Below are 27,150 nucleotides of genomic sequence, written 5' to 3'. Positions count from 1 at the left end.
ACAGTTCAGAAAGCCTTTGGCAGAACTCCCACGCATCAGGACTGATCCTGTTAATGGCATTCTGGCTGATATAGAGCTGCTGTAATGCCTTCAAACCATACAGCCAACCCTTGTTTATGTCTGTCAGGTTATTCTGTTCCAGTTCTCTGTAGAAGCAAAAGCAAATGTTATATGTGAGCACTATACTTTTCTACCACTTTACTGGGGACACATGCAGAGTGATTTACAAATGCTAAGCTTCATAATAGTTCTCAACACACAAGTAAAAATCAGAGTGCGCAGTGAAATAAAATGGTTAACTAGGAAGCAAGAGACATGGGGAAAGTGGCCTAGTGAGGCAGGAACAGGGTTAGCTGATGAATTCAGTAACTCAATTCTGTTTATGATTCTATTATTTGGGAGAACATGACCTGCCACCATTCTATGGAAACCTAGAAGTTACACAATAGGAAACAAACTGTTAAATGTGATGATTACACTCTCTACCAAAACCAGTTAGCCAGCTTGGTCCAAACTACTCAACCCTGGGAAACTGTTCAAATCTCTAGAGGCATCCATTTATCGTTCTGCTTTGCTTCTTCTAAAGTTAAAAAAGTGGTGATCACTTTAACACTACGAAGACATCGTAACAATGTGTTTTGTCCTATGAAGGAACATAACTGAGAAGTAATCAACTCAATCAGAAGACATGCCAGTAATTCAGCATAGTGCTCAGGAGATGGCTTGTCTGATGGAATGATCTTCCTTCTCTGTGCCCTCCCAGTTCTGGAAGTTCTCCCACCCATTCATCCTAAAACAATGAGGAGGAAGGAGAGCGGGGAAGAGACCCATTGTGCGAGTGGATGTCCTTGCATGGGCTTCTGCTAGCAGGACTGGTTAATTAAATCCAGTCCTAGGTTTGTTGATAATCAAGTACAATCCTCCAGGCCTTCTTATGAAGAGACCATAACAATGTGTACTTACAATTCTTCCATGTTATCCAGTCCAAAGAAGGCACCATCCATTAGCTTGTTAATTCCATTCCGTTGCATTTTTAATGATTTTAAGGAGTCCAAGCCTTGGAAGGTAAGGCTCTCTATTGTTTTAATTCGGTTTCTTTTAAGTTCCCTAAATTATAGTATTATAAATGTTAGTTGGTTGAAATCAGAGTATAATCTTTATTTGCTTTATGCTTCTTGTCTCACAAAAACACTAGTAGTACTATTAAGTTTCTGATCTGTGTGGATGTCATTTAGCCATTCAAAAGGGAAGCAGCAGAACTACAAAAAAATCAAATGCAAGTGAGCAAGAACTTAGTTGCAAAATCATGCAACATGAATTCACTGATTATCAGTATGAATTTCCCTCCCAATTCTCTGCAGTTTTGGAGGAGCAATACACATCCGGACCACAGCACGGAAGGAATTGCTTGAACTTGCCCTCCCCACCTCCTGCAGTGATGATTATCCCACTGGAGGCTACTTTCATTTTTTAAAAAATGTGCACATAAAATGCAAAGATATATTTAATCTCACATCTTTTTGATAGCGCTTAGCAGTAGCAAATGAGTAGGGTGGAGTGGTAGCAGTGCCCTCCCAGCCAGTTGGCAGGGTGGGGCAGAATGAATTGTCCCCATCCTGCCAACTCTGGTTGGCAGCAGCAGTGGCAACCCTGCAGATGCGCCTGCACCTGCAAGGTGGACACTATTGGTGACCTAGCGCTCCTCCTGACCCTGTTCCAGTCCAGTGAGTGAAGCACAGCTGCACCCATACCCTAAATGCTGTTGCTAACAGTGCTTGGCATATTCAGCATGAAGGTTCAGAACCCATAGGGTATAATCACTTACAATAACTGTACATGAGGCAACCTGAAGGTCTTCAGTGGAATCATGCTTATTCTGTTTCTGTTTAGTTTCAAAACGATTAAGAAGCTGGTTAAGTTATCGAAACAGCCTGCTTCCAGAGTAGTGATTCTGTTGTTGCTCAGATTCCTGTTAAAGCACAGTCAAAAGGAACACACAGCTTTATATCATTGAATCCTGCTTGACAAACTACACAATAATTTCAAAGGAGCTGCTATTCCTTCCCTCGAGGAAGCCCAGTTTCAAAAAGGAGAAAGTTTATTGTAGGTTATTTCACTGGTCCTGAGTGGCTACAGTCAAGAGCTAATCAAGGACAATTATGTACGTAAGAATATAAGAGCAGCCTGCTGGATCAGGCCAAGGGCCCATCTATTCTAGCATCCTGTTATCACAGTAGCCAACTTAATTCCTGTAAGAAACCAGTGGAGGTAGCCACTGATAGACCTCTTCCCCATGAATGTGTCTAATACTATTTTAAGGCCATTCAAGTTGGTGGTCATCAATGCCTCCTGGGGAGAACTAATTTCCACTTCTTTATGTCTGCTTGAATCTAGTATGGGGTTACCAACCCAGCACCTGTGGGTGTCATGCCACCCATGAAAGCTTCTAGTGGTGCCCCTGAGCAGATGCCTCAGCTTTCATTTAAAAAAAAAGAAGTAAGTCTCCAGTCCTCTTATAAAGTAGTTTTGGAACAAAATGTGCAGGCGCCTTACAAGTGATTTCCATGAAATTGGAGTGGTATGGCTACGCTGTATATTTTCCCTGGTGCTGTGGAATGTTCCCTGTTGTTATTAGACAGAAATAGCATCTGTGTTTGTGTGTGATCTCCATAATCAGCACCAGCAGGACATAGCTGACTTCCCAGGGTAAGAATGAGGTTATTGAGGTTGGTTGTCTCTAATTTTGTGTCATGCCACACTCCACGCAGCAGCCATTTTGTGTTATGCCATGCTGCCTCCATGGCAGCCATTTTGTAACTGGTGCCCTCTCTCAAAATTCAAAATGAGCCCACTCATCAGAAAACATTGGCAACCCCTGATCAAGTGTAAATCAATTTCAGTTGAGTAATCCACACCATGAACAATTATATAAACATTTATCATGTTCATCCTCCTTGCCCCCTCCAGCAAACAGAACTGCATGTTCCTGCAATCCAGAGGGACTCGGTTACAAGACCTTGAATTATGAAACTATAGCATTTCCTGACCACATTAGTAATCAGAACAGATTTATAACTTTGTTTCAGAAATCATTCTGCTGTTGAGAAGTTATGTGAAGATGAAACATAAAAGAATTCTGTTGCACAGCACTCCATGCTAGTTCCTGAATCCTTTGGGAAAGGTGTTGAAGATGGATATACAGATGTTAAAGTATGTGCTTTCAACATAGCAGGTTAGCAACCTCCTCCTACTTACAGATACTTGAGCTGCATCCGTGGGAATGAAGAGGCTTTGATTTCAGAGATTAGGTTAGAGCTGAGGTCAAGGTTCTCCAAGGAAATGTAATGCTGTAGCTGATCAGGGACAATCTCTGAGATTGTATTATGCACTCTAAAAATAGAAAGAAAAGTGCTAGACCATTCCTGAAGTTCAGCAGCAAAATTTAAAATATTTTAGTCTAATGCCATGTGTCTCTAATGCAACACACGGAAGTTATTTTGATGCCTGTAGGAATCTGGTTTAAACAGCCAGTTGAAAGCTGAACCTCATTCTCTTAGTATGAGTGTAAGGTTGAGTTTACAGCAAAGCATCATCAAGGGATAGAACATTTCTCTCTGGGAATTACGATTCCAGAACTTAACTGAACAGCCCAATGTAACAAAAGTCAGAGTAATCAGATGGGCAAGTTAGAAAGATTATGGACACTATTCAGCTATTAACTGGTGTTTTGTAATGTAAAGACATACAATACTTCAAACATAGATTTACACTGAATAATAATAATAATAATAATAATAATAATAATAATAATACCCTGCCCATACCCATCCACTTTGGGCAGCTTACAGTATATATAAAAACATGAACAAAACATCAAACATTAAAAAAACCTCAAGTGCATGCTTCAATTTCCTTTAACAATGTTCCCACCAGTCAATGTTTGTGCACTGTTCATGCTCAACTGCAGATTTAAAAAACCCATAAATATTTACTTACAGCGAGAGTTGCGTGATATTAGAAGTCAATTCACCAAAGTACGGAATATCAGTTAGTTCATTGTAATTCATTTTTCTGAAAGAGAGATTCCTTTACTGGCACTTTGAATATATAGATGGTCAATAAAGACAAAGGGTAACCTAAACACTGTATGTATTTAAATATCATCACAACCCTTTCACGCTGGTTTGACACCTGCAAAACACAAAGCTAGCATATTCCTCAACTATGAACATAATTACAAGTCTGGAAAGCTAAGCAATGCAGAGCACATAACTGTTTTACTTAAATTAGCAAAACCAAGAATTTCAATCATCATGGCTGTGCGAAGAATTCAGCTAGCAAGATTAGTAGTAGTACTATAAAACTGACCCTGATATACCTTATCAATGAAAAGTAAAGATATGATGTTCATATAAAATATTCTGAAGATTAAAATATGACTATTTGAATTTAGATTATAGATTTGCCTTCCCTGATGGGCATCCCAGGAGCTGTTGACACCTAAAATCTCCTGATGTTCATAAATATAGTATCTCTACTGTTTTCTGAAGACGCTTGAGCATGCAAATATTTGGGAGTCGAAATTATTGCTAAATCTTGAAGTCAAAATTAACAAAATTCCCAACAACACAGCACTACTATTTCTATCTTAATAATCAGAAATTAAGCAATGGAAGTCCAACAAAAAGCGCACACTCCCAACTAACTGTAGTCTGCCAAGGTCACAGAAGCAAGTCACAACATTTAGGATTAAAGATTTAAAAAATTCACCACAGCACTCCAAAGCTACAAATCTACATATGCTGACCTGGAAGTAAACCCACTGAAGACAATGGAACTTGCTTATGAAAAAATATATGTAATGTTGTGTCGAAATCAACACTATTCACCTTCAATCTAAAGCATTTATAATTACTAGAGGGATGCAGCCAAAGATTATGCTGGTCGATTAATATCAGTATTCAAATGACAACCACCTATAGTACCTGCCATACTTGCATCTTCTAATCAGCTTTCCTTCCTGGGACTGTTCCCTGAGCCAACCTTACTGTCAAAAAGACAGGCAACTGGTGCCCTCAAAATATTGTCAGGATTACAACTCTCATCGGCACTGACCACTGGACCTACTGGTTGGGGCTGATGGGACTTGGGAGTCTAGCAACAACTGAGGGCACCAGGCTGGCCATCCCTCTCTGCTTAGCAGATTTTTTTTCTATTTCTCCTTTCCTAAACCTCTGCCTGTTCTGTCCCCCTGAAATATTACGGCAGCTCAGCTGTTTGCTGACGGAAATTACATTACTATGCCTACCACCAAAACAAACCCATGGTGTATTACAATATAGAAGAACTTACACTTCTTGTAGTGTTTGACCCGATGAATCAATGCTCCAGTTAGAAGATAATAAATAACTCAAATCTCTGAGGATAGAAAAAGAAAATTGCAAGATTATGAATAGTTCAGACAGTATAAAACTAAATTTATAAAACTTCAATGATGGTAGAGGTACAGTGGTAACTCGGGTTAAGAACTTAATTCGTTCCGGAGGTCCATTCTTAACCTGAAACTGTTCTTAACCTGAGGTACTACTTTAGCTAATAGGGCCTGCCACTGCCGCTGCGCCGCCACCGCACGATTTCTCTTCTCATTCTGAAGCAAAGTTCTTAACCCGAGGTATTATTTCTGGGTTAGCGGAGTCTGTAACCTGAAGCGTCTGTAACCCGAGATACCACTGTATTTGCAAACTGATTACATACAATCTAACGTTACATCAAAGAGACAGAGAATCTTCTAGTCTCACATCTGCAGCTTTTAATTCATTCATTCAAAAATTCATCCAAGTTATCTAGTCCTGAGCAACTACCACATGCCAATCTGTACTTCAAGCTAGTAGTGCAAAGTCCTAATACACTGGAAATGCTCATTAAAAGGGGGACAGGGCCCAGAATGTGCTTTAAATATTCTGACTAAAAGTATGATAGTTTGGTTAAAAGATATCAAATTGGGCAAACTAATCTACATTGATAACATGGATCATGGCACTCTTAGTTCTTTTATACAACTGACTGAATAGACTGCTTAGATAGAACATGGTTTTCCCCTAGTATGTTTTAGATGTTCTAGATGTTCTAGAAACGAACACAGATTGCTTGTGATATCCCAATTGGACAGGTGCCACGTGGATAAATTACCAATTACTGAATACAAAACCAATGCTTGCTATTAGTTTGAACAAGCATCTATTGCACTCCCTATGTCAGCTTTAAAATGGATTGAAGAAATTAAATGTAAAATGTATCTGAGACAAATGCCAGCTCCAAATCAACTGCTAAAGTGTTGAGATAAATACAAAATAAGCCAAAATATATCAACTTTTGCTTGGGGGAATAATTAAACGAACCTATTGAGAAAAAGCCTAATTTGTCAAGATTTGCCAAGATAACACATGTATTACTTAGAAAAGGTTTAAATTAGCAATATTATATTATTAAATACTATTAAGCAGTCAACATACTGGAAATTCTGAGTTAACTAAGACCTTTTAACATACTGCAAGACGTAAGTGTGGGAGGAATGTAAAGAATATAGTCTCAGTTATATATAATGTTTTTAAAAATAAGTCACCTGACTTGCAAAATAAGTCACCTGACTTACAGTAGAATCAGGATTTACAACAAAATATTTCAGATTTGACTATAGGGATATATCTCTCACGTTTTTCAATATCAGCTTCTATGAAAGAAGCAATAAAATAAAATACTATTACAGTATAACTGAAGTGAACACAGGTAGAAATTTTTAAGTAGAGAAACATATTTGATAGAGCTGTCATTAGAAAATCACAGAGCAGTTCACAAGATAAAAATACGTACAATGCAAAGGCACAAATAAATAGTTAAAAACAACAACAAAATAAGAACCCCTCCCACAAACACATTTAAAAGGCTGTAGAATATCAATCTGTCAAAGACCTGGTTAAAGAAGAACCTGAGATAAATCAGAAATACTACTTATAATTATGATATTACTCCAGAATGTATTGCTTTAACAAGAGGTGAATGGGCTCAACAATAGAAAGTGACTAATCAAAGTTCAGGAAATAGCAGGAATTGACAAACTGACTGATACTGTGTATCAAAAGTAGTAAGCTGCATCTTCAAGTTACTTACTATGAACAATAGTCTCAACTGATTATTTAAATATTTGTGGGCAGAAACTGTTGAAGGCACACTAGACTATTTTTATTTAATTAATACAATATAAATTAAAATAACCCAATGCCAGAATCAATTTAAACATGCAGTTCCTTACACGATAAAGTTCTTGTGGGCCTGTACTCTGATACTTCGTATGGCTGGCCATTTGTTTTATATCACACCACATGTCAAAAGATTATATCAGATACATAAATTATTTCTGACGTGTACTTTTCCTATGAGACATAATTTTTGTAGGATTACCAGCCTCATACAAACAACATGCTTAAGTCTAAGAAACACATGAACTTACCAAACGTGTGGTCTTTTTCTGTGCTAGGGGAAGTGGGAAACTTTGGAAGGAATTTGGAAGGGCATGTTTTAAAGGTGAAACAGCCTATATTTCCACACTTTATTTTGCTGCGTATTTTATGATTTTAAATCTCTCCTGGGGTTCTTTCACCAAAACATACTTGCCCCCAAACTGGATCTTAGAATCCAGGGAATTCTCCCTTCTATATATATCCCACCACCACTCTGGCAAACCATTTTGAGGTAGGTAAAGCTTTATGCAAGGAATCATTTGTTAAGAAATCAAGAGGAACTTAAACATCCAAACCATACCAGAGTTGACAGGTGGGGCACCATACATATCCAGTCAAAATATTCAACACTGACATGGTGACTTCATTAAAGCAAGGTTTATAACCTAACTGAAAGCTTTCAGAAAACATGCACACCTTTCTACTAAATCTTATGTAGCCAATATTATTTGAGTGTTACAGCAAGTGTCTAAAAATCCGGTGAATGTTTACATTTGCACATGAATGCCAACCACGCCAAGATGAATTTTTAACTGTTAAAAATTGTTAATGTTTTATTCAATTTACGTTATAAATGCTGAGTGTCATGATTAGGTAGATGCATGTAAGTTTTTGAACATTTACAAGATTTGCCTGGAATTTACAATATTCACAAAAGACAGAACTGTAACATGGAATATTATGGTAAATACATATATAGCCAAGGTGGTGCCCCTGCTAGTATGGCCAATGGTCAGGGACTATGGGAACTGAAGTCCAGTAAATGTGTGGTGGACACCATGTTAACTATCCCTGTGATAATATACTGTATTTGGGAAACCTATTGGCTGTGAGTCCTAGGAGACCTGCTCCCTGCCTTGTAGGCCTTTTCCCACCTGGCCTAGGAAGGCAAGACCCTGACTGACTCCAGCTACAAAAGTTGAGACTGCTGAAGTGGACAGATACCATCTTGGTGCAGACCCAAGTCATTAAGCCTCAGCTGCCACCTGCCATGGCAGGTTTAGCAGTAACAGCAGCAGATATGCTCAATGGTTATGATAATATTTTATTCTCTTGTTAATTATGTTGTTTTAAATGTGCATTTTCTAACTGGCTTCCTTTAAGTAATGTTTTCTTTTGAAATGTGTTTTTTGTGTGTGTTAACTTTGCTGTTTAGATAATATTTTCATTTCCTGCTAATATGTTGCTCTGAATGTAATTTTATATTTTACTTTCTTCATTAATGTTTTATTTGATGTTTTAATGTGTTGCAAACCACTCGAGATTTTGTTCTTTAAAATATAAAGCAGTATAGAACTGAAATTAATAATAATAGTAATAATGCTCTGAAAGTTGAATAAAAAAGAAACTTATTCCGTCAACATCAGCATGATTGTATGCATTTTATGGAAGGTTCTAACCTGAACTTTCAAAGGGGCACTAGGTTGCTGTTTCTTATTGCAAGAACAATTTCCCTGCTGATTCTTAAGAGTGAGACCTTGGGCCTAAAACTGGCACTCCTAAAACAACTACAAACATACAATAATCAAAGCAGACTTCTATTTTTACCTTGTTAATGCATTTTGGCTCTCTTCCAGAAAGGAGATGAGACCCAGGTTGCTTGTGCTGACAGCTCAAGCACAGTATGTGAGAGAGCAGGGTTGGCACCTAGAGCAAGTTTATGAAACAGTCCAGATAACAAAGATGGCAAGCAGTTTATCTTGTCAGAATGACCGAACTGTTGACAGATGCTGGCATGTTTGAACAATATCTCCATTAAAACAGAAAGTTCCAGCCCAGCTAGTCAGCCATACCTATCTATCGATGAAATAGTAGCTATTTCTCCCCTGATTTTTCTAAAAGCTTTGTCCCCTAGCTAATAACAGAACCTGCTACTTACATTTTATAGCACCTCTCTTTTTAAGATGCAATATTATTATTGCTATAATGGAGGTGCTACACCAAAACAGGAGACAGAAGATCAAAAATAAATTCTCATTAATTGTGGTTTTTTTTAAAAAAAAATCTGGTTTGAGCAGACTCAAGAGGATACAAATTTGCTGCTTTGAACTTTCAACCTTTGAGTTATGTCAAATTATGTCATACTTGGAGTAGACCAATTGAAATAATGGACTTAAATTAGTCATGAGTCATAAGTTCACACTACTCTTAAATATGGCTTAGTTAGTCTGATACATCCTTTTACTACAAAGCAACTCAGTGGACAATTAGGAGCCAATTCACACACCACTATCAGGTTAGTAATGAAACATGAGGAACATTTCCTCAAAATAATTTACCCTGTTATTCTTTCTACCAAATGTTGCAATGACCAGCTTCATATTTTGAATTATACTGTAATCCAGTAACCTGCCACACCATCATGCCGTTGCAATATTTAGCTAGTAATGTTTTAAACAGACTGAAGTAGCAACAAACAGGTTTTCCAAAGGCAGCTCTGCTGCTTGTGTTGCAAAAGCAACATGCATATTAGGCAAAAATAACTGCACCTTGTTATATGAAGCAATCAATAACTGGTTAGGAACAAAGTGATAATCATATTCAAGCAGAAGATTTTCCCCCTCCCCTTTCCAAACATGTCAGAGCATACAAAAGTCATGCTAGGGCAAGTAAGAAATTCGTAATAACCTTAAATGGAAACAAAAAGCTGAGTCGAGTTTTGCTGCTTAACTGTTTTACCTCTACTGGGTATCTGAAGAAGGTATCTGAAGAAGTGTGCATGCACAGGAAAGCTTATACAAACTTAGGTGGTCTCTAAGGTGCTACTGGACAATTTTTGTATTTGTTTCGACTGTGTCAGACCAACACGGCTACCTAGCTGAATCTGATCTACCTCTACTGTTAGAGGCAGAGTGCTTCTGAATGCCAGGTGCTGGGAATTGCAAGTGAGGAGAGAGTTGTTACTTTGGGGCATCCGGTTGGCCACTCTGAGACTAGGATGCCAGATGGGCCATTTTTCTGATCCAGCAGGCTGTTCTAGTGTCCTTAATCACGCAATCTATTTTGTCATTAGGTCACAACCAGTTATAATTTTATGACATGAATGTGGCAAATAAGTCAGATTCATCGCTACACGGCTGGTTGTTTATCTTGTAGGTTTCTGTTTTTGCTTTGGCAAGGACATTAGCTGGTGGACTTTGAAGGGCTGACTACAAGATCAAGCAGATATCTCTTTGCTAAAATAAGCTTAACTTAAACCTGTATAGGAGGGTACAGCTGCCTTAATAAAATCTAGTTACGCTTGTCTACAATAGGGATTTCACGGAGAGTTGCAAAACAAACAAACAAAAGGCAATTAAGAAATCTCTAAAGAGAAAGCCTTCCCCTGTCACAAAGTTTTACTGTATAGAAAACAAACCACAGAAGTGAAACAATTTTTGTTACTGTATAATGGAAATGGAAAATTGCTCGTGTCAGGTTTTTTAAGTCATTAAAGTACTTTACACCAGGGTGGATTTGATTTAAATCCAATCAATTTTAATCACGATTTTAATCACTAGTCAGTAAGACTTGATTTAAATCATTTTTTTTACAGAAATACTTATTCTTCCTGGTATCATCTTAATATTTACAAACACAGAAAGGTTTCATTTTTGGAATAATAAATTTTCAGAGAAGTTTTTATAGTTATATCAAAAATTACTGATTTGGTTATACTATTAGAAATACATAGACAGATAATTATGAAATTATTGTGAGGTTTAATAGGTTAACTGCTTATATTTGGACAACTTTTATGCTGTAGTTTATTGGAAGGAGAAAAATAATAATTTCCTTAATAACAATTTATTTAACTAAAACAATAACAGTATAGCATATGTATCCATGTTCGTTAACTGATGTGATCAAACAATTTTTTTTTTAAGAGACTGAGTTTTAGCACACATGAAAAACTTAAAACTAATCCTTATTTCCTGATGAATAGCCTTTGGACTATAATGTAACTTAAATAGAAAAATATCTTTATAAAGATTTTTCCTCCAAAAGCATTTTATTTTAAAAATCCAATTTTTAAAAATTCCAATTTTAAAAATCTGAATTTTTTTAATGATTGATTTTTATCTACCCTGCTTTACAGACAAAAAGGTAATATAGTATCTTTAAGGTTCTGGAAATGCTTAGATCCAGCCTAGCTGGATTCTAATGTCTAGCATTCCAATATAGAGCCTGAATCCTAAGGTAAGTAAACATAAGGAAATTCACATCAGTAAACTTTCCCGTTCTCTCATTTGTCTTCTAAAAAGCCTCTGTAGGAGGTAGAGAATAGAGGGCTCTCATGGACAATATGGGATGGGTTGCTGCTGGGATGAGAATCATCCAATACCCTCCTATCAAACATTGTTCAGGAGGGACTCCTGAAATAAACAAGAGGCTGGAGGGGGGAAGAAGAAGATAGGATACTAGCATGAAATTTTATGGATAAAGCCCGTTAAAACTGTCTTCTCTTCAGTTTTTCAATACTATACATACTATGAGACTATCAACAGGAAAAATACACTAACGCTGGTCTCAGCAGGGAAAGCGGTTTGTCTTTTACTGCTGTTATAAACCAAGCATCTACATATTCTGGTCTACAGGGATTCAGCTGTAGTAAGCAATGAATTATTAAAATACCAGTATCATGTAGTCAGAGGTGCTGTTAATGTAGCTGTTCGGTACCATGAAGCTGTAAATAATTCAAGGAAGGTATGAAGAATCACAGCACGTTTTTGAAGCAGTTAGGTCTGAATTTTACAAAGTAGCAGAGAAGTGTAGATGATCTTTCCTTCCTCAGCAATCAAAACAAGGGCAGCAGGGTTGTTTTTTTTAAAAAAAAACCCATTACTCTTCAAATATTAGCTTGGAACACTTAGAACACCAATTACACATTAATGGTGCTATTACAGACTTTGGCAAAGACATCTACAAAACTGTGCTGCAATCTGTAACTGTGCTATATTTGTAAACTGCAAGTGGGGCCTTTATTTTTGTATTTCTTCCACAGTATGAAATTGCCAGAGAAACTGTACCTTCCTTCAGGCTCATGCTTCACAGTAGGAAAAAAGAACATTGCTGACTAGGGACTTGTTCACACTAGAATGGGTCCCTGAGGCAATGAATGAGGGAAGAACATCAGCTCCTTGGTGCCAGAAGTGATGTTAGTGAAAATGCAGATGTTTCAGAGGGAAGCAGCAAATAAGAGACTCACACAAATACTCACAGTGACTTTATAGACACAGCTTCGCAACATTAAGACCTAGAACAGACTCCAGCAGACTTGAGGCACCCTCACAGAAGCTAATCACATCTTTGTCCCACCATCATCACTTATGGTAAAAAGAAAAAGGTTTTAGCAACCTTTCATGCTTAATCAGTGCCCATCCAAAAACCACAACCTATACCAGGGCAAAAAGGGATCAGGGATTGTCTTAGCTGCACAGAAATTCAAACTGTATTGCCAATTTCCTTCTGTCTGCAGCTTCTAGACCCAGATTAATGGTACAGCTGCCTGATGTCAAAAGTCTCCTCTTTCAAGAAGGTCAAACTGACACCATAGGTTTCTAACATTAAGTCAGTGTCAGCAAAGTGTCCGGCTTAATGTATGGTATTAGATCATCATTTCCAGAGTCAACAGAAATGACTTTCTAATAATACTGCTCCAAGTGAGCAGTTGCTATAGTTATTAGTTAACTGCAAATAGGGTAGAACTTTCGGATAATATTATTAAGCAGCAGTTTGCACTATGTACAGGTTGAGAAAGTCTGCTACACAGCATTCATTATCATGCCCATATCATTTAGAAGATGCTTGCATAAAATTCTTCCTCTGGCTAGCTGTGCTTTCTTGGGCTTGTGAAAGGGATGAGTGGCAGCCTTGGAACTTGGAGTGGTATCATTTTCATCCACCTAGGAATATGCATATGACTGCAGAAATGCAGCCAGCCATGTATGCTTTATGGAAAACTCCTCAGAATCACTACCACCCATGCATCTAGCACCACTCAATTACCATTAATATTTTTTAAATTATTATTCCTATGAAGTTTTAGAGGTTCGCTATGTTAAACATTTCTAGACATTTGTTCTATACTGAGCACATTTTTATTTTGACACTGCAAGGCTTCACTTGGCACTTGTAAGCAACACTCTAAAGGGTGACAGATTGGTTAGAAATGGAAGAGAAAATAGTAATCACTTTGATTATATTGAATACCCCACCACAGAGCCTGTTCGACTGCATCAGCTATTAGCACAAAGCTACCCCCATGGGGGTATCCAACTTGCTATTTTCCTTTGCCATGAATGATTCATAATTCAGCCCTAGAAAAACAGCCTATGGTATCTTTCACCACTATGCCAACAGAAACTGCCAACAAAATCCCCTGAGGTTCTGTTCTGCAAGTTATGAACTAATGGGCAGATGTGCCAAGGGCAAACAAAGCCCTCGTGCCCCACATCACAATAAAGTATGACATCTGGCAACTGATTTTTGTCTTTGAAAACCTATTATAGACCAATTCAAGTGAAAAGTAATAATTTTACACACTATTAACTTGCTATTTGTCAAAATGCTCCACAATCACAATGAATGTACCCATGCTGTTATTTACAGCACTTCGAAGATTGCATAACATGAGAACTCCACCTTCTCACTGTATTTGCTGCTAAGCTGGTCTGTATACACAATCCTTTGCCTGCTTGGACATAAGGTTTTTTTTTTTTTTTTTTTGGAAAAGCTAAAAATCTGCTCTCATTACAAATGTCAAGGAAAGATTTTCTTTTGTTTTCCTAACGAAACACCTCACTTATTCTTGATGAGGAAACCATTTTTCTTGGCAAAGGCTTACATGTAACCTGGAAGAGACTTGAAAGGCTTGTTAAATGTAATAAATGTTGGAACATTATTAGTGCACTTAAGTAATATTAAGCTCAACTTCACAGGTACCACAGGCAGAGCATTTCCTAGCTAGCATGTTTTGAGTGAGGGAAAAAAAGGATTAACTTTTAAAGTTACAATTTACATGAAAATTCTCACATTTTGGCAGTGCGGATGGTTCTGAATGATCAAATGTCTAGTAGTTGATGCAAAATAGTTTTTCAGCTTCATAGAGAATGATGATAGAAACCCATGTCAGTGTCAGAGAACTGTTTGTGAATATACCACAATTGTATACTGATGATTGTGTTGATAGGCAGTTACAACACAAATAAGATAATTTCAGTACTGGGACTGGTCTACCCAGTCTGCTTTGTAGAGTTAAAGCAGGAGTGTCTTGTTTAATAAAGCCTACTGTTTCACTTGAATTCCATCAGGAACTACACTTATTTTCTGAATTATCATGAAGTGTTAAGGAACCAAAATGTAACTCTGGTCTATTTGTACCACTTTAGAATGAAAGCAAGGTTCTCACATGATTCAATACGCCACGTGGAAAACAACCCTTCCTCAGTTCAGCCTCCATACCCAGGGACCGGAAACAGCCAATGTAACACCATTTTTTAAAAAAGGAATCGGGGCGGGGGGGAGCTTTCCTGAAAAATTACAGGCCACACAGCTTAACATCTGACAAAATGCACCGTTAAAGACAAAATCACCAAATATACAGAAGAATAAGCCTTGCTGAAGCACAGCCAGCATGGCTTCCACAAGGGTAAGCCCTGTCTCACTAACCTATGAGAGTTCTTTTACAGTATCAACAAGCATAATAGGAAGAAGTGATCTACTTGATATTATGTATGTGGACTTTAAAAAAAGCTTTCAACAGACCCCCAAGTAAGTTTGTTGTTGTTGTTGTTTAGTCGTTTAGTTGTGTCCGACTCTTCGTGACCCCATGGACCAGAGCATGCCAGGCACTGCTGTCTTCCACTGCCTCCCGCAGTTTGGTCGGACTCATGTTTGTAGCTTCGAAGACACTATCCAACCATCTCGTCCTCTGTCGTCCCCTTCTCCTTGTGCCCTCAATCTTTCCCAACATCAGGGTTTTTTCCAGGGAGTCTTCTCTTCTCATGAGGTGGCCAAAGTATTGGAGCCTCAGCTTCATGATCTGTCCTTCCAGTGAGCACTCAGAGGTGATTTCCTTAAGAATGGATAGGTTTCATCTTCTTGCAGTCCATGGGACTCTCAAGAGTCTCCTCCAGCATAAATTCTTTGGCAATCATGAAATAATAAATAAGTAGTTCCTATTCCCCAAGAGGAGCTCAACAGGAAGCAAAGAGCAGGAATTAATGGACAACGTTCCTGATGGAGGGAGGTAGACAGTGGAATCCCTTAAGGATCAATACTGGGACCTGTGCTTTTTAACTTGTTCATAAACCATCTGGGGTTAAGAGGTGAGCAGCGAGATGGCCAAGATGCTAATGATACTAAGTTGTTCAGTTCTTAAAACAAAAAGGTATTGCAAAGAGTGGAGTTGGATGGTCAAGGGAATGGAGAAACTCCCCTATGAGGAAAGGATGTCAAATTTGTAGCCTTTTAAGTTTAGATAAAAGGTGAGTAAGTGATAGAAGTGCAGAAAATTATGCATGGCATGGAGAAAGTTGATAGAGGAAAAGCTTTTCTCACTCTCCCATAATGCTAAAACTCATGAACATCCAATGAAGCTGAACATCGGAGAAGTCAGGACTGACAAAATAACTCTTCACACAGTGCACAGTGACGGCCACCAACTTTGAAAGAGAATTAAACAAATTAATGAGTCTAAAGGCAATCAATGGCTACTAGAGAGAACAGGATGCTGGACGAGATGGGCCACTGGCCTGCTCCAGCAGGCTCTTCATATGTTCTTAAGAATGGCTACGATACCCTTGCCAAAACAAGTACTTTTTAAATTACAGACTTTATAGTTTTAAAAGAGATAAATCATTGTTTTGTTTCATTCACTGCACGTTATAGTAATGGGGAAATGCTGTTGCTCAGTGACAGGGGACACACTTTACATGCAGAAGGTCCTTGGTTCAATTCCTGGCATCTCCAGAGGTGGGAAAGACCCTGTTTGAGACCCTGGGGAGCCGTCACCAGACTCGACAATACTGAGTTAGATGGCTCAGCAGCCTTGAGCTAAATTTTTTATAATGTAACAAGCAAGAAAAAGAGAAAGTGTGTTGTAGCTCCTCCGCTTTTCTCCCCAGATATACTAGCCCTTCCCCCTACTTTTTGTTGGAAACCAAATACTGAGTTAAAAGGGGGGGGGGATTGGGAGGGGACACAGAAGAGAACTTCCTTTGTTTCACATTAAGTAATTGTAAAATCATAAACTGTCTTGGCTAGGACTGGCATTAAGAACATTTAAAATTTAATTAAGATAAATACTTGGCTATAATACAAGAACTATTTATTTTCAAGGTGTGAACTGATTTAATCCCAAACGGCTTATAGGTTGTGAGTTCTTGCTCATCTCCACCCCTTCAATTTAGTGAATTTGAGGAAATTAACACATATGCATTCCAAATCTTACATGTTTACTTTGAAGTACGTATCATTGTGCTCAAAGACGTTCAACAGTTATTTTATTTCAAGGTGGCTCGAAGGGCATGCAGAAGACCCTAGGCACAGTCCCTAGTATCTCCAGGTAGGGATGAGAGATACTCTGCCTAAAACCCTGGAGAACTGTTGCCTGTCAGCATAAATACTGAGCTATGGTTTGATTTGGTATATGGGTGCTTCCTATGTTCCTAATAACACTTCATCACCACAAGGACGCCTTATGGAGCAACTGAATGATCTCCACTTTCCTCCCCCTCACCTCCTGATTCGGTCCCCAACCCTCCAGAGCAGATTTGAAGGCACACACAAGGGGAGGAGAGACAGGAAAGCACACCGCATTAGCACAAAAAACCACCCATACTTTTAGTTATAAGAAAACTCAAAGCAACTAAACTTCTGTACAAGACTCAGGATTTGAGTGCTTTGCATTAATCCAATGAACACTATACCTACAATCCAGAGAGCTAGCAAATACACAGAATCATAGAATTGTAGAGTTGGAAGGGACCCTGAGGGAGGGTCATCTAGTCCAACCCCCTGCAATGCAGGAATCTCAATTAGATCATACATGACAGGTGTGTGTAGCTCATCATAGGGTACATCTTCTAATTTATGGGCTTTAATTGAATACTTGACACACTCTGCAAATGCTTTTTTTGGGGTGGGGAATATGATGCTCAGACATTGTTTGTTAATGAAGAATCCTTTCCCAGAAAGACACCTGGGCTATAGATACAGATCACAGTTAAACCAGTCAATCCATAAGACAATACCATCATCCATTCTCCACATGGACACCACGTTAAAATGCATGGATTGGAAGCTCAAGTGGAGATTTATTTATTTAATATGTTTATTTAAAAGACAGAGAGGCAAGGAGGAAAAGAATGGATGAACTGATGGTGTGCCTTCAACATGGTGAGTGAAATAATGCAAGATGAAATCTTATATATAGCATGTCAGACCAAATAAAGGTTAGAAAAAAGTAACATATCCTTACATACTTTGGAAAGAGAAAAGCAGCCCCAACGAGCAAGATCAAAGGCCTATCCAAACCAGCAATACATTTCAGGGAATGGCCAGGGCACAAAAGCAAAATGCTCTCCCATAGTTTGTCACCAGCACTGAATACTGTAAATTATATAATGCCTCTGAACCTGGAGGTTTTATTTAACTATCAGTTTGACAGATTGTGAATGAATCTATCACTTTAGCCCTGCTTAGGGTGGTGCACCAACTGCAACTAGACTTAATTTTTGCAATGCACTCTACGTGGGACTTCCTTTGAAGAGCCTACAGAAAAGTCAGTTGATCCAGAATGTATCAGCAACAAAACTAGTTGATGTTTGTCTACATGAGCATATTATACCAGTTTTACAACAGCTGCACTAGTTGCCTATTCACAATTCAAACTGTTGGTGATTATCATTGAACTCATAAACAGCATGTGCTCAGGATCCCTGAGGGTTTGTCTCCTCCCATATCAACTTGCCTCCACCCTAAGATCCATTAGGGAAGCTCTTCTTCATGTTTTGATTGTGAACAAGGCACAGCTGGTTAGATCACAGAAGTGAGCCTAGATTGCGGAACTCCCTATCTTGGGTGCCAGTTTGGCCTTCTCTCTCCTTGCTTTTTGCCACTTCAAGACGTTTTAGTATTAGTCCAACAGGCATTTGACATGCTGAGTTCTTCAGGATACTTATGTGATCTTATTTTAAAGACTGGTTGCATCTTCTGCACTTGCCTTTTTTTCTGATGTTGGATGCCTCTTGAATTTCATTGTTATTTAAAATGTTAGGTCCCTGAGCACTAACAATTCTGTAGAAGGGTGGGCTATAAATATTTTTAATATCACCATAGTCTGTGGACTCCATTAGCTGCTGTACAGCATGAACAGGGTCAACAACTCTTGGCTGGTATTGACTGCAAGTGAAGGTTTGTCATCATGAACCAGCTGCCTCAACTTGGGAGAGGGGCGTGTTCTTGTCTCTACCACCATGCTAAGCTAATATTACTGATTATTTTTTTTAAGTTGACTGCTTTTGCAAAAGAAAATGGTGATCATCCTCTGGCTATCAAGTGATAAAGTAAAAACAGAATTAACTAAAAGAAAAATGTTTAGTTTAACAGTAACTATTAAACAGTTTTTAAAAGGGAACAAGGATTAGAAATCATAAAGCATTCATGTAAAAAATAAAAAGCAAGGTTCAATGATGTATTCAAAATTAGATCAAACAAAATTCTAGGTGCATACATTTTGCAGGATGAGTGTCAGGAACACTGCTTTAAGGTGCTTCTGGTCTTACTTGCAAGGCTGGTTCCAGAGAGCAATGTGGCAGGCATGTTCTTGACCCACCTGGCATTTGTATTATGAGGTGCCACCAGGCACTATTTTGTCCTCGGTGCTATTAAATGTCCATGTGAAGACATAAGGAGCAATCACTTCAGGATTTGGAGCAAAGTGTCATCAGTATGCTCTTGGAGCTTGATGAAGACTTTTTAAAATTACAGCAGATATTTTAAATAATTGTTTCTGATTTTACAGTTAACTTTAAACCATTTTATTCCCACTATATCCCTTTTGTACACCACTTAGAAACTATAGTGTTAAGCAGTATATAAGGAGTTGAAAAAATGAATAAAAGATTTTCCTGCAGCTTGGATTAAGCACTAGAGGACTCAGCATACTCAGTGAAAATGGGATGCTGACTAACTGTTGAGGTTTGGAGGGGCGGAATGGAATGAAGAGACTGGAACCCTGAACAAAGGATTTTCACACTGTAATGTTTTGTTTTAGGGCTCCATGTGTTACCATCTATATGCTGTTTGGTATAAGTCTTGCACAACAGAACTAAGTCACACATTTATTACACAATATAGAAAGCTAAATGCCATATGACGTGGCTCTCTTATCTTGATTAAATAAAGCCCACGCTCAGTAGCAGAGCATTTTCTAAGAGGAGGAACCACAAGCAATGATAGCACTTTTCTAAACCTTTAAAAGCAAAAAACATTTTTTCAATTAAACTTAGAGAGCAGCTAGCAGCTGTTCACCAGATTTACTTAATCAAGCAAAGTAGCAGAAAGCATCTCATGTACTTCTGCCTGCAATCCCAAACTCTTACACAGGAACATTTCCCACTGAATTCAGTGGAATTTACTTACAAGTCGATATGCACAGGATCAGACTGCAAGACTGGTAAAGCTCCTTCTCTCATACAATTCATCCTGGACCGTGCAGTTGGTAGGCTTGTTGCACTAGGCAGTGAGGTAGGTATATGAGAGCTTTCTCTGTTGTGGTCTGACTGTCAAATATGCTATTGCTTGAAGCTGAGAAGACAGAGACCCTGACAGGTTTCGGCCACTAAAGCATTCATATTCTCCAGGCATGTGAGGTAAAGTAGTGAGCCCACTTTTGTGTTTAAGTACTTCCAGGCTCTTCTGCTTTATTAACTAACATACATTATTTGTGTAACAGCTGTTTATTTCATGACACCCTGGAAATCACTATGTGTGATGGTCTATAAATTTGGATAAATAAATTAGGCATCATATTCAAAGTATCAAAAAATGAATTTTAAATGGTAGATTTAAGATTAGACTGCACTAAAGGATTACATACACTTCATAAACATCTATGCAGAAAAGTAATCAGATTTCAAACAGTGGGCTTACACACTTACAACCCATTTCTTCCAAAGATCAATTAAAAATAAATAAATGATGCTACAGCTCCTTTATTTAGAAAGACATGTTGTGAATCCGTGCATCCGTGCATACAAAACTAATGGAAATTCTGAACTGTGGGGCCAACAGGACATAAAATGCAAAAGGTCTGTGACATTTCTAAGCAAGGAGCCTGTATACATTTGCACAGAAATGTTACAGACCCCATTGTTTATCTTTTTTTATCATTTTTTCACTCTGTGCCCACATGTGTATATATGATCTGCCAACTGAGGATAAGACTTCATGAATCTTGACAAAGTGAGCTCATGTCTACAAAATCTTATGCTGGAATACATCTGTTGTTCCCTAAATTAAAGGCTGCAATCTACTCAAAAGCCCACTGAATTCAACTGGGCTTACTCCCAGGTAAATAGGGTTAAGATTGCTATGTAAATTAGCTGCATTTCGTTCCAACAGGACCTAACTAAGTCATGGCAAGTTTTTCATACTGATGTCAATAGGATCCAAGTTCTGGATTTTAAGTGCCACAATACTTTTTCTTGTGTACAAGACAAGTTTAGCCATCCTCTGCTTTATTGTGCAGATTTAGACGTGTGACAAAAAAATAAATCACACTCCTCTGGCTTGACTGTAATATCCCCAAGATATTCAAAATCATCTAACTAGCAACTGCCTTCCACAGTCAGTAGCAATACCATTATTAGGAAGAAGTAGTCTCATAATTAAACGACTTGGCATTAAGGCCAACTATGAGAGGTCAGAAACAGCCCTGGGCTCATGACCAATGACTAGAAGAGTCTCATCAGGAACAAAAACAGCAACCACACTGCAAAAAGAAATCCCAGTTCTGTCTTTCACAATATGAATTGCAGACAGATTCCATTTTTACATGTCAAAACAATACAAATACAAATACATAAATGTGCACTACCTTACCTTTTTCACTTGCCTTTGGTATGCTATTTATAGACACTAGCTGACTACACAGAACAATATTTAGCATAGGGTTACCTTAACCATCAATGATGCTTCAGTGTCTGACTGAATAACACAAAGACACATCCCAGGATCTTCCCCAAGCCAGGCAAGACAACTAAGTTTAGCAGTTGTCCCTCTCCCAAGTACTGTGATTCCATCAAGGGGTCTTGTGAACTTCTCACAGAGAACTTCCAATACCTGCAGCCTACTACAATTACCAAAATTAGTTGCTAGAAGTCAAATTGGTTTATTTGGTACATTTATATCCCATCGTTTCTTTCAATGAGCTCAACATGGTGTACATGTTTCATGACAACTACACTGACATAAAAACTACCAGCATGTATATTTGAGTGGATAGACACTAAGCAAAGGAATACTGGGGCAACTTATTTTCATGAAGACAGCCCCAAATTTGCCAATCAGAAAAGGGACACTCTTGAAAAGGTTGGAATCAGAACTACAGAAACAATAAGAGAAATAATGATGGTAACTGATGCTGAAACTTTAACAACCATTTTTAAAAGGAAACAAGAGTCATACTATATAGCTTTATATATTGCTCCACAATAACCCATATCTAATATACAGTACCAGTAAGTGATATCTGTACAAATTGTTCAGTGAGACAACTGACAGGCAAGTGTAACATCTGTGTAACATGATAAAAGGGTCCACTCATGGGGGAATAGCACAGTAACTACCTAGTCCTTTATCTTCTAGTGAACATACTTCAGCACTTCTTGGAACACTGTCACAAGCTCCTTAATGACATTGAAAACAGTCTCCTATCTGCCTGGCTTGAAGTAAACATCATCTGATAACAGGGCTGAGCAACTGGTGTCCACTCCAGATTTTGTCAGACCTCAGTTTTGATCATGACTACTGACCACGCCGGCTAGGCTGATGAGAGTTGGGAGTCCATCAACATCTGGAAGGCCACAGGTTCTCCACCCTTGCCTTAAAATAACAACACTATCGGATTTCCCTGATTGTGGACACTTAGCCAGTACAGCAAAACTCCACAACTGGTGTTTTGGTCTTCTTTGTGTGTTCAGCAAAAGTTAACAGACCATACCACAGATTCACCAAGGCCAGGTTCAGACTATCAGTAGCAACTCCTGCCAACTTTTATCAAGACCAAGTGGTAACGCTGTCTGAAAAAAGTTCCAATAAGTGATAATAGGACACAACAGAAACCGGCAGGCGAACTATGCTGTTGCAACAGCAGCAGAACCCAAAGCGGACCCCTTCACACAAACCAGTTGCGCGTGAGCGTCCCACCATTTGGCGAACAAACACAAATCCCCAGTTAGGAGGGCGAGAGAGAAGACTCATAAGCAGTTCCCATTGTTTTGAGACACGAACTTGGCACCTGCAAGCGAGGGGATCCACAAGATCCTCTTACCTGCCCATCCTTCAGCATCCACGCATACAACCACCCCCACTCAGCTTTGCCCCGCGTCAAGGTGAAAAAACGAGACGGCAGGCGAGATTTGCCCTTTAGGATCTGAAAAGGACAACTTCTGAAACCCCCACTCAGGATACCGCTCTGCCCGTGACGACTGAAGGGGGAGGTGGAAGCACCTGCCGTGTCTGCGGGGCGGAGACCCTCCTGCCCCTGGTGGAAAAGCCCCGCTGGGGAACGTGAGGAGGGAGACGCAGAAAAGAGGAGACTCACCTCGCGGAGGGGCCACCGCTGCGGGGCAAAGGCGAGAGCAGGCCCTGCTCCAGGCTCCGGCCGGACAAGCGGAGGCGGCTGCAGTCCAACACACCTCGCCGGCAAGAGCAAGGCGAGGCGGCGCACGGGTCTCCGGACGCCCCTTGGAAAAGAGGCGGGAGGGGGAGCAGCAGCAGCAGCAGCAGCGCCGCCGGCGGGAACAGCGCCATTGACGGCGCCCCCCGGCCAGGCCCGGAGCTCCACCGCATCCTCCGTCCCTCTCTTTCTCTTTCTCCCCCCCCCCTTCCCCGCCCCCGCGAAGGCCCTGCCAAGCCAGGCCTCGCCGCTACGAGCTCGGCCTCACGCACGCCCCGCCCCCTGCCTGCTCCCCTCGGCCTGCCCGTGCGCAGAGCTGAGCCCACAGGGGAGGATCCGGCCTGGGCCTGGCCGAGCTCTGCGCACGCGCGCCGAACCTTGGGAGAACGTTCCGAGGAGAAGGGGCGGGGCCGCGGAGGCGCCTCGGGCCGCCCGTGGGAGGTGCTTTGAGCGTCGGCGGAGGAAAGGGCGGGGCAATTGCACCGCGGGGGGTGAAACTCCGCCCTCTACGCTCACCTTCGCCGGTGGCGGCAAGGTTGACTCGAGCGCCTTCAGCAGCCCGGTCCTAGGTGTGTTTGTTGTTGTTGTTGTTTAGTCGTTTAGTCGTGTCCGACTCTTCGTGCAAGGCCAGCCCTCACTTTCTGATCATGGAGCCCAAGAAAGTAAAATCTCTCACTGCCTCCATTTCTTCCCCTTCTATTTGCCAGGAGGTGATGGGACCAGTGGCCATGATCTTCGTTTTTTTGATGTTGAGCTTCAGACCATATTTTGCGCTCTCCTCTTTCACCCTCAATAAAAGGTTCTTTAATTCCTCCTCACTTTCTGCCATCAAGGTTGTGTCATCTGCATATCTGAGGTTGTTGATATTTATTCCAGCATTCTTAATTCCGGCTAGGGATTCATCCAGCCCAGCCTTTCGCATGATGAATTCTGCATATAAGTTAAATAAACAGGGAGACAAAATACAGCCTTGTTGTACTCCTTTCCCAATTTTGAACCAATCCGTTGTTCCATATCCAGTTCTAACTGTAGCTTCTTGTCCCACATAGAGATTTCTCAGGAGACAGATGAGGTGATCAGGCACTCCCATTTCTTTAAGAACTTGCCATAGTTTGCTGTGGTCGACACAGTCAAAGGCTTTTGCATAGTCAATGAAGCAGAAGTAGATGTCTTTCTGGAACTCTCTAGCTTTCTCCATAATCCAGCGCATGTTTGCAATTTGGTCTCTGGTTCCTCTGCCTCTTCGAAATCCAGCTTGCACTTCTGGGAGTTCTCGGTCCACATACTGCTTGAGCCTTCCTTGTAGAATTTTAAGCATAACCTTGCTAGCATGTGAAATGAGTGCAATTGTGCAGTAGTTGGAGCATTCTTTAGCACTGCCCTTCTTTGGGATTGGGATGTAGACTGATCTTCTCCAGTCCTCTGGCCACTGCTGAGTGTTTACCCAGAAGTAAAGTCCACTGTTTTCAGCGGGCCTTACTCGCGAGTAAATGGGAGCGGGGCTGCGGGGATTAGGCGTTGCTCTTCGTCAGCCCTCCCGCTCCGTGCTTGCGGGATAAAAGGGATGTGGTCAGCCCTGAAGCTGTGCAACCCTCACCGTCTCCTCATAAATACAGGAGTCCAGTGGGTTTTTTATATTTAATCCCTACACACCCACCCATCAAATTCCACATTATATCCATGTCTATGAACAGAACCATGAAAAATAGGGACCTGGCACTTCCCAGCGTCACCATTGTGCAAAAACGTGAGCCTAAGGCATTGATCCTGCTGATCTTACGTAAAGGTAAAGGGATCCCTGACCATTAGGTCCAGTCGTCGATGACTCTGGGGTTGTGGCACTCATCTCGCTTTATTGGCCGAGGGAGCCAGCGTACAGCTTCCGGGTCATGTGGCCAGCATGACTAAGCCGCTTCTGAAGAACCAGAGCAGCGCACGGAAACGCCGTTTACCTTCCCGCCAGAGCGGTACCTATTTATCTACATGCACTTTGACGTGCTTTTGAACTGCTAGGTTGGCAGGAGCAGGGACCGAGCAACGGGAGCTCACCCTGTTGTGGGGATTCAAACCGCCGACCTTCTGATCGGCAAGTCCTAGGCTCTGTGGTTTAACCCACAACGCCACTAACATAGATTTCTTCAAATCCACCATCAAAGTAGAACTCAACCCCCTCCCCAAGGACAGTTCTCTATTAAGGGTGTCCCTCAGTGTGTAAACTGTCCCCTCCCATTATCTCAGTGTTATCTGTGATCCCAAACAAATGCACTTATCTCCCTTCAGACCATTCCACATGAGGGGTGGAGCATGCAAGGCCAGCAAGCACAGAATGCTGAGAGCAGGGCTGGTGTGTAGAACCCTTATGCCCCTTGCTCAAGCTTGCATTAGGCCTGAACAGTGCTATGGACCTTTTCGATTTCTTCAGGAACCCCCTCCCCCCGAATACCACTATCAAAGTGCAGGTATCAGTGTCCATGGATTGTACCACAAAAAAAATCACACACACATCACTTTCTGATGCCACTGCTACACAATCCATCCTGGAGTCTGCAGAGGAGGCTGTCATTTATTCTCATAACAGAGCATCCGAAAATTCTATCTGTAGCCCTTTCTGGTCTAGCTGCTGTTAAATGACCTGATTAGGGCGTTATCTTCTTGGGGGGAAATCAGTATTTTCTCCATACTCTTGCCAGTCAGAATGGGTGCTACCATTAGGCAAGGTGAGGTTATTTGCCTCAGGCAACAGAGGTTGAGATGCCACTAAAGGGCATCAAACTGCCAATTATTTAGCTTATTATAATATTTTCACAATGTGAAGGCGCCATTTATACTTTCTGCCTCTGGCTCCAAGTGTTATGGGCCATCTCAGTTGCCACCTCTTGTGTCAAGTGAGATGGGATTCTAAGCAGGGGTTGTGCTCTGTGTGTTTTATTAGACTCCAACCAACTTACACTTTCCCTTTTCTTTTTACAGATGGCTGACGCCTTTCATCTTGGCTGTGAAGTTCATTAAACCTGCAGCAACATCTTATAATGCTATGAAGTTTGAGAGGATGACTTGGAGAAGTGTCCTAGAAACTGCTAGCTAGTCCTAGAAACTGAAAAGGCAGAACTATCAGACAACTTAACTTATTTGGCACTGAATCAGAAAAAGAGAAAGATGCCAAGTGCCCATGGTGGGTTGGCCTCAGACATAAAGTGTGATACAAACTGTGATGGGTTACACCTGCTGTTGAAAGTCATGTAAATGGTGTGTTCAGTGGCACATACATAGTTTTCTCCAATAATAAAGTGTGATAAAATGAACTAAGAAACTTGGAACAACTGATAAATGTTTGGCCTTGGTTTAATCCAGTATAATACAGAGAATACATAGGTCACAGGATAAAGTAAAGAGTCTGTGGCACTATAAAGACTAACAAGTTTATTGTAGTATAAGTTTTCTTTTCTTTTTTTTATAATAAATTTTTATTGGTTTTACAACATGCATTAACAGACAAAAACTAACAATTCACAACATAACACATTAACAAACAAACATATAAACACGTATAATTTCTTAACCTTTTTTTCTTAAACCTTATTTCAACGACTTCCCCATACCTCCCTTTTCTGCATCCCTGTTTTAAACTTTTTCAGCAACCCCTATATTGTAGTATAAGTTTTCATGGACTATATAATACATACACAGTGAAGGGCTGTAAACTGTAGTCCATAAGAGTTAATGCTGTATAAGCCTACACACCCACAC

The 27,150-nt window shown here is 40.1% G+C and overlaps 1 protein-coding gene and 1 long non-coding RNA gene across 2 annotated transcripts in view; one reads left to right on the top strand and one right to left on the bottom strand.

The window, feature by feature from the left end:
* Nucleotides 1–23,758, bottom strand: part of LRIG2 (leucine rich repeats and immunoglobulin like domains 2) — a 42,306-nt gene extending 18,548 nt beyond the window's left edge. Inside the window, exons 1-7 of the mRNA XM_083617343.1 lie at nucleotides 23,329–23,758; nucleotides 5,353–5,418; nucleotides 3,997–4,071; nucleotides 3,256–3,390; nucleotides 1,826–1,969; nucleotides 964–1,107; nucleotides 3–146 (exon numbers count right to left, since the gene is read on the bottom strand). Coding sequence (XP_083473469.1) covers nucleotides 3–146; nucleotides 964–1,107; nucleotides 1,826–1,969; nucleotides 3,256–3,390; nucleotides 3,997–4,071; nucleotides 5,353–5,418; nucleotides 23,329–23,576 — 956 coding nt within the window. The 5' untranslated portion in view covers nucleotides 23,577–23,758. The remainder of the gene's footprint in view (nucleotides 1–2; nucleotides 147–963; nucleotides 1,108–1,825; nucleotides 1,970–3,255; nucleotides 3,391–3,996; nucleotides 4,072–5,352; nucleotides 5,419–23,328) is intronic.
* A 64-nt stretch (nucleotides 23,759–23,822) lies between these two features.
* LOC310764198 lies at nucleotides 23,823–26,731 on the top strand. The gene is made up of 2 exons (XR_014549054.1): nucleotides 23,823–23,972; nucleotides 26,374–26,731. It is a non-coding gene; the product is annotated as an uncharacterized lncRNA (long non-coding RNA).
* The last annotated feature ends 419 nt before the right edge of the window (nucleotides 26,732–27,150 follow it).

This window comes from Podarcis filfolensis (genome assembly GCF_964270895.1).
Source record: "Podarcis filfolensis genome assembly, chromosome: 6".
Lineage (NCBI taxonomy): Eukaryota > Metazoa > Chordata > Lepidosauria > Squamata > Lacertidae > Podarcis > Podarcis filfolensis.
The sequence above is the reverse complement of the archived record's forward strand: the minus strand, read 5'-3'. Positions and strand labels throughout refer to the sequence as shown.